Below are 8,113 nucleotides of genomic sequence, written 5' to 3' on the forward strand. Positions count from 1 at the left end.
CACTAAGGTTATCAGGATCCGGACACAAGAAATACTGACAAGACACACAGCACTTAGTAAAAAACCCATTGCAACAGAGCACTTAGTAATAACCCCATTCCAACAGAGCACTTAGTAAAAAACACATTCCAACAGAGCACTTAATAAAAAACACATTCCAACAGAGCACTTAATAAAAAAAACATTCCAACAGAGCACTTAATAAAAACCCATTCCAACAGAGCACTTAATAAAAAAATCATTCCAACAGAGCACTTAGTAATAACCCCATTCCAACAGAGCACTTAATAAAAAACCCATTCCAACAGAGCACTTAGTAAAAACCCCATTCCAACAGAGCACGTAGTAAAAAAAACATTCCAACAGAGCACTTAGTAATAACCCCATTCCAACAGAGCACTTCGTTAAAAAAAACATTCCAACAGAGCACTTAATAATAAACCCATTCCAACAGAGCACTTAGTAATAACCCCATTCCAACAGAGCACTTTGTAAAAAAAACATTCCAACAGAGCACTTAATAAAAAAAACATTCCAACAGAGCACTTTGTAAAAAAACATTCCAACAGAGCACTTAATAAAAAACACATTCCAACAGAGCACTTAATAAAAAAAACATTCCAACAGAGCACTTAATAAAACCCCATTCCAACAGAGCACGTAGTAAAAAAAACATTCCAACAGAGCACTTAATAATAAACCCATTCCAACAGAGCACTTAGTAAAAAAAACATTCCAACAGAGCACTTAGTAATAAACCCATTCCAACAGAGCACTTAGTAAAAAAACCATTCCAACAGAGCACTTAGTAATAACCCCATTCCAACAGAGCACTTCGTTAAAAAAAACATTCCAACAGAGCACTTAATAATAAACCCATTCCAACAGAGCACTTAGTAATAACCCCATTCCAACAGAGCACTTCGTTAAAAAAAACATTCCAACAGAGCACTTTGTAAAAATAACATTCCAACAGAGCACTTAATAAAAAAAACACTTTCTGCCCAGAGAGAATGGAAGGAAAGGGGTTTCCTTGGTGTTTCCCACGGTCAGATAGAAGAAAGCATGTTGAAAGAGAGATGGTGTCACTAAGGTTATCAGGATCCGGACACAAGAAATACTGACAAGACACACAGCACTTAGTAAAAAACCCATTGCAACAGAGCACTTAGTAATAACCCCATTCCAACAGAGCACTTAGTAAAAAACACATTCCAACAGAGCACTTAATAAAAAACACATTCCAACAGAGCACTTAATAAAAAAAACATTCCAACAGAGCACTTAATAAAAACCCATTCCAACAGAGCACTTAATAAAAAAATCATTCCAACAGAGCACTTAGTAATAACCCCATTCCAACAGAGCACTTAATAAAAAACCCATTCCAACAGAGCACTTAGTAAAAACCCCATTCCAACAGAGCACGTAGTAAAAAAAACATTCCAACAGAGCACTTAGTAATAACCCCATTCCAACAGAGCACTTCGTTAAAAAAAACATTCCAACAGAGCACTTAATAATAAACCCATTCCAACAGAGCACTTAGTAATAACCCCATTCCAACAGAGCACTTTGTAAAAAAAACATTCCAACAGAGCACTTAATAAAAAAAACATTCCAACAGAGCACTTTGTAAAAAAACATTCCAACAGAGCACTTAATAAAAAACACATTCCAACAGAGCACTTAATAAAAAAAACATTCCAACAGAGCACTTAATAAAACCCCATTCCAACAGAGCACGTAGTAAAAAAAACATTCCAACAGAGCACTTAATAATAAACCCATTCCAACAGAGCACTTAGTAAAAAAAACATTCCAACAGAGCACTTAGTAATAAACCCATTCCAACAGAGCACTTAGTAAAAAAACCATTCCAACAGAGCACTTAGTAATAACCCCATTCCAACAGAGCACTTCGTTAAAAAAAACATTCCAACAGAGCACTTAATAATAAACCCATTCCAACAGAGCACTTAGTAATAACCCCATTCCAACAGAGCACTTCGTTAAAAAAAACATTCCAACAGAGCACTTTGTAAAAATAACATTCCAACAGAGCACTTAATAAAAAAAACACTTTCTGCCCAGAGAGAATGGAAGGAAAGGGGTTTCCTTGGTGTTTCCCACGGTCAGATAGAAGAAAGCATGTTGAAAGAGAGATGGTGTCACTAAGGTTATCAGGATCCGGACACAAGAAATACTGACAAGACACACAGCACTTAGTAAAAAACCCATTGCAACAGCGCACTTAGTAATAACCCCATTCCAACAGAGCACTTAGTAAAAAACACATTCCAACAGAGCACTTAGTAAAAACCCCATTCCAACAGAGCACTTAGTAAAAAACACATTCCAACAGAGCACTTAGTAAAAAAAACATTCCAACAGAGCACTTAGTAAAAAACCCATTGCAACAGAGCACTTAGTAATAACCCCATTCCAACAGAGCACTTAGTAAAAAACACATTCCAACAGAGCACTTAGTAATAACCACATTCCAACCGAGCACTTAGTAAAAAAAAACATTCCAACAGAGCACTTAGTAATAACCCCATTCCAACAGAGCACTTCGTTAAAAAAAACATTCCAACAGAGCACTTAATTAAAAAAAACATTCCAACAGAGCACTTTGTAAAAAAACATTCCAACAGAGCACTTAATTAAAAAAACATTCCAACAGAGCACTTTGTAAAAAAACATTCCAACAGAGCACTTCATAAAAAAAACATTCCAACAGAGCACTTAATAAAAAAAACATTCCAACAGAGCACTTCATAAAAAAAAACATTCCAACAGAGCACTTGGTAAAAACCCCATTCCAACAGAGCACTTAATAAAAAAAACATTCCAACAGAGCACTTAATAAAAACCCATTCCAACAGAGCACTTCATAAAAAAAACATTCCAACAGAGCACTTAATAAAAAAAACATTCCAACAGAGCACTTAATAAAAAAACATTCCAACAGAGCACTTAATAAAAAAAACATTCCAACAGAGCACTTCGTTAAAAAAAACATTCAAACAGAACACTTAGTAAAAAAAAACATTCCAACAGGACACTTAGTAAAAAAAAACATTCCAACAGAACACTTAGTAAAAACACCATTCCAACAGAACACTTAGTAAAAACACCATTCAAACAGAACACTTTGTAAAAACACCATTCAAACAGAACACTTAGTAAAAACACCACTCAAACAGAGCACTTTCCTTTATCCCCCTGACGAAGGCAAAGCTGAAAATGTCCCTACAGATCTAGAGGAAATAGAGGCTCTAAAAACCCACAACCAGCATCAAGTGAGTGCTGGACAATTTGTAGGCCTACAATGTATTTCATTTCTGCTTTCACTCTACCAGCCTAACTATACAATGAGTCTATAAAATAGACTTTGTGCCATACAACACTTGTGATTTAGGGTCTGTTTTACACAATGTGAGCGCAGACGTCTGTCTTGTGGCATGTAAACAGCACAGAGGAGTGCGCCAAGTGTGTAGAAGTAGGAGTAAACACGCATTAATGAATTCCATATTCTACTCTACTCACTGCCCTAGTTTCTCAGAGTGTGCCGGAGTGTGTGTGTGTGTTCTGTTCTTCTGTGTAATTATCTCTGTTTGTTATCCTATGAGAGGAAGTATGCATGCTCACTATCAGCACATATAAGAACATGAACTAATCCTATATCATGTCCCTTTTTCCCTCTCCTTGTTAGCAGGCAGTAAACGGAGGCGGAACAAATTATGCCCCAACTTTGACCATATGCTGCACAGCACAGTACAGCTCCATGACATCATGAAGCGTTACACTCTGCACAGCACTGATTTGAGTTTAAGGGTTTTGACTTGAATTAAAAAGGCATTTTAACCAGCGCTACTCTGACTACCAGGGGGAAATGTAGCATGCCAGCATAGTGTACAGTATACTTTGAGCAGACACACACACACACATTTTACTAGACACTCTTATCCAGAGCAACTAGGGTTAAGTGCCTAGCTCAAGGGCACATTGGCAGATGTTTCATCAAGTAGGCTTGGGATTCGAACCAACGCTCTTAACCGCTAGGCTACCTTCTGCCCTTAAACTTTAATTTAACCAGGCAGGGGTTATGTAGAGCATGAAAAGGGTTAACACTACAGAAACAGGATGGACCAGTGTGGGCTGAAGAGGGGTGAGATATGCAGAGGGTCCCCTCTTCAGCATCTGCTAATCTCTCACAGTTTAACTGCCAAACAGTTATTCTGCTTCTCTTCTCAAGACAAATGTTTACAACACATTTACATGGCCTTCGCCCCCTGCCTTGGGATGGGGCTGGAAGATTATCCTGTTTGGATTTGGTGTTTGTGTGTGAGATTGTGAGATTGTGTAAGTGTGTGTATCTCACCCCTCCTGTGTGTGTGTGTGTGTGTGTGGGGGGGGGGGGGGGGGGGGGTTATCAAAATATACTGTGTGTGGGTTTTCTCTTGCATCGTGAAAGCAGTAGACCTATGGGATGCCATAGGCTGTAGTTTATCACTGTCACTTAAATACAGTTGAAGTCAGTAAGTAGTTTACACATAATTTTGCCAAATATATTTAAACTCAGATTTTCACAATTCCTGACATTTAATCCTAGTAAAAATTCCCTGTTTTAGGTCAGTTAGGATCACCACTTTATTTTAAGAATGTGAAATGTCAGAATAATAGTAGAGAGAATGATTTCTTTCAGCTTTAATTTCTTTCATCACATTCCCAGTGGGTCAGAAGTTTACACACACTCAATTAGTATTCGGTAGCATTGGGTTTAAATTGTTTAACTTGGGTCAAATGTTTTGTGTATCCTTCCACAAGATTCCCACAATAAGTTGGGTGAATTTTGGCCCATTCCTCCTGACAGAGCTGGTGTAACTGAGTCAGGTTTGTTGGCCTCCTTGCTCGCACACACTTTTTCAGTTCTGCCCACAAATGTTCTATAGGATTGAGGTCAGGGCTTTGTGATGGCCACTCCAATACCTTGACTTTGTTGTCTTTAAGCCATTTTGCCACAACTTTGGAAGTATGCTTGGGGTCATTGTCCATTTGGAAGACCCATTAGCAACCAAGCTATAACTTCCTGACTGATGTCTTGAGATGTTGCCTCATTATATCCACATCATTTTCCTTCCCCATGATGCCATCTATTTTGTGAAGTGTACCAGTCCCTCCTGCAGCAAAGCACCCCCACAACATGATGCTGCCACCCCCGTGCTTCATGGTTGGGATGGTGTTCTTCGGCTGCAAGCCGCCCCCGTTTTTCTCCAAACATAATGATTGTCATAACAGCCAAACAGTTCTATTTTTGTTTCATCAGACCAGAGGATATTTCTCCAAAAAGTACGATCTTTGTCTCCATGTGCAGTTGCAAACCATAGTCTGGCTTTTGTGTGGCGGTTTTGGAGCAGTGGCTTCTTCCTTGCTGAGCGGCCATTCAGGTTATGTCGATATAGGACTCGTTTTACTGTGGATATAGATACTTTTCTAACTGTTTCCTCCAACATCTTCACAAGGTCCTTTGCTGTTGTTCTGGGATTGATTTGCACTTTTCGCACCAAAGTACGTTCATCTCTAGGTGACAGAATGCGTCTCCTTCCTGAGAGGTATGATGGCTGCGTGGTCCCATGGTGTTTATACTTGCATTCTATTGTTTGTACAGATGAACATGGTACCTTCAGGCATTTGGAAATTAATCCCAAGGATGAACCAGACTTGTGGAGGTCTACAATTTTTTTTCTGAGGTCTTGGCTGATTTCTTTTGATTTTTCCATGTCAAGAAAAGAGGCACTGAGTTTGAATGTAGGCCTTGAAATACATCCACAGGTACACCTCCAATTGACTCAAATTATGGCAATTAGCCTATCAGAAGCTTCTAAAGCCATGGCATCCTTTTCTGGAATTTTCCAAGCAGTTTGAAGGCACAGTCAACTTAGTGTATGTAAACTTTTGACCCACTATAATTCTGATACAGTGAATTATAAGTGAAATAATATGTCTGTAAACAATTGTTGGAAAAATTACTTGTGTCATGCACAAAGTAGATGTCCTAACCAACTTGCCAAAACTATAGTTTGTTAACAAGAAATGTGTGGAGTGGTTGAAAAACGTGTTTTAATGACTCCAACCTAAGTGTATGTAAACTTCCAATTTCAACTGGAAAACCATTTGGAACGGATACCACTCTGAAGGATCTAATGAATGTTGCAAAAGTTCGCTTTCCTGGTTTAAAAATGATACCTTTATCTTATATTTTTTCACACGTCCAGGGCATTGAGCGGCTGTTTCAATATAACTGCTTTATAATGGAAAGAAGCGAAGCCTAGCTAGAGCTCCAGCACAAACTTCAAAACGACATTAAACACGAAGAAGCACTAAACATTGCATGCGTTTTTATGCATTCCTCACACTGAGGTCAATTACTATACACCCTCTTATTTGATGGATAATCATAATTTATTGTCCCACCTGATGATTAAGAAATATGAACAGTAACCATCCTCCACTAGGTCTCTTTATACCCTACCCCTGATGTAGCCCCATATCTGACAACAGTTGATAAAATACCATTGCATTTCTTAATACCTTAGTGTTGAAGGAAAATCAAGATCAATTGCTGATGATTAAATGCATGCATTGGTGGTTACAGTTGTATGCCTCGACTCATGCTTTACGGCGCATATCATATAGTCCCTAGCAGTACATGCACACATCACAGCAGATGATGGAACAGAGAGAGGGAAAGAGAGACGGTGATTGAATCATCGTGGGTCTTACCTTGATTGTCTTCGTCCATCTCGTGAATGCCGTGATGAGACAGTCCAGAAATCAGATCGGTGGGTCAAGTTTAGATGTCAAGGTAGACGTGTTTTTATTACTGTCTTTAAACGGTAGATAGGCTACGATCTATATCCTGTAATGACAGACCGACGACTCACAGGGAGCTGAGCTGTGCACAGTCGAAATGCAACAGCGAAAATATATTAATAACAAAAAAGCCTACCTTCATGAGAAATCTAGGGTACCACCAAATAAACATCCATGTATTACGATCAAAGATGTATAAGAAACGTTTCCAAGAATTGGATGTAATAAATCCGATGATAATAGTTATCCTGCCACTACTCTCTATCCAGGTTAGCCAACCTACTCCAATGCAGTCCAATGCAAAGGATAGCGGATTCTCTACATGGCTAAACGTTTACCACACGTCATCACTCCGCTCCGCCCCGGTGGTGACAGACAACCCCTCACCCTCAAAAAATGTTTCATTAGTTCCATGTATATTTCCATGTATATTTATATATATATATATATTAAAAACATATGAACAACTTAAGAAAATTTGCACTGATAGAAGATAAAGTCTCTATTTGGTGCAACAAGCTTAAACTGTCATTCGGCGGTGTAGGCAGAAATCCGTTGATGGCGGGGCCAGCAAAAATGTAGGTGGACCACAATTTGGGCACTCAAATCATCATTAAATTATCATAAAAACATAGCCTACCCTATACCCTACTGTAATCGGTCTAACACAACAAACCATCTAACATGTAATTTCGCATTACAGACCAGATAGTCTTGAAATCCAAGATTCTTGCATTTAACATAGGACTCACATAGACCCGAAACATAATAAACCATAGGCCTATAATTAATAGACTTTGAGATTAGAACATAATGCCCTGATATAACAGTAATAATCACAATAGGCAGCCATAGCCTATATAGACTAGAACAGTGGTCACCAACCTTTTCTTAGTCGAGATCACTTTATAAGTCAAAATCCGAGTGCAATTCTCTGCTGGGCGCGGGAGACCAAGTGCGCCTACAATGTATTGTGTGATATCAATTAAATGCCTATAGGGCCCAACTATAGCGCATGGGTGGAGAAGCATAGGGCAAAGTTATATTTCCAATTAAATTCGAGTCGAAGTGAAGCGTATTTCATGATTTCTGAAAGTCTTTAATAAATCAAATTGTATTTGTCACATGCGCCGAATTCAACAGGTGTAGACCATACCTTGTTTACGTACAAGACCGGGCTTGGGGGTAGAAGCTGTTAAGGAGCCTTTTGGACCTAGACTTGGCGCTCTGGTAC

At 38.8% G+C, this 8,113-nt stretch overlaps 1 protein-coding gene across 1 annotated transcript in view; it reads right to left on the reverse strand.

The window, feature by feature from the left end:
* Positions 1-7,233, reverse strand: part of LOC149974533 (cytohesin-3-like) — a 42,502-nt gene extending 35,269 nt beyond the window's left edge. Inside the window, exon 1 of the mRNA XM_090212801.1 lies at positions 6,790-7,233. Coding sequence (XP_090068927.1) covers positions 6,790-6,808 — 19 coding nt within the window. The 5' untranslated portion in view covers positions 6,809-7,233. The remainder of the gene's footprint in view (positions 1-6,789) is intronic.
* Positions 7,234-8,113: the final 880 nt, after the last annotated feature.

This window comes from Oncorhynchus mykiss, chromosome 20 (assembly GCF_057628025.1).
Source record: "Oncorhynchus mykiss isolate SJ-2025 chromosome 20, ASM5762802v1, whole genome shotgun sequence".
Taxonomy (NCBI): Eukaryota; Metazoa; Chordata; class Actinopteri; order Salmoniformes; family Salmonidae; genus Oncorhynchus; species Oncorhynchus mykiss.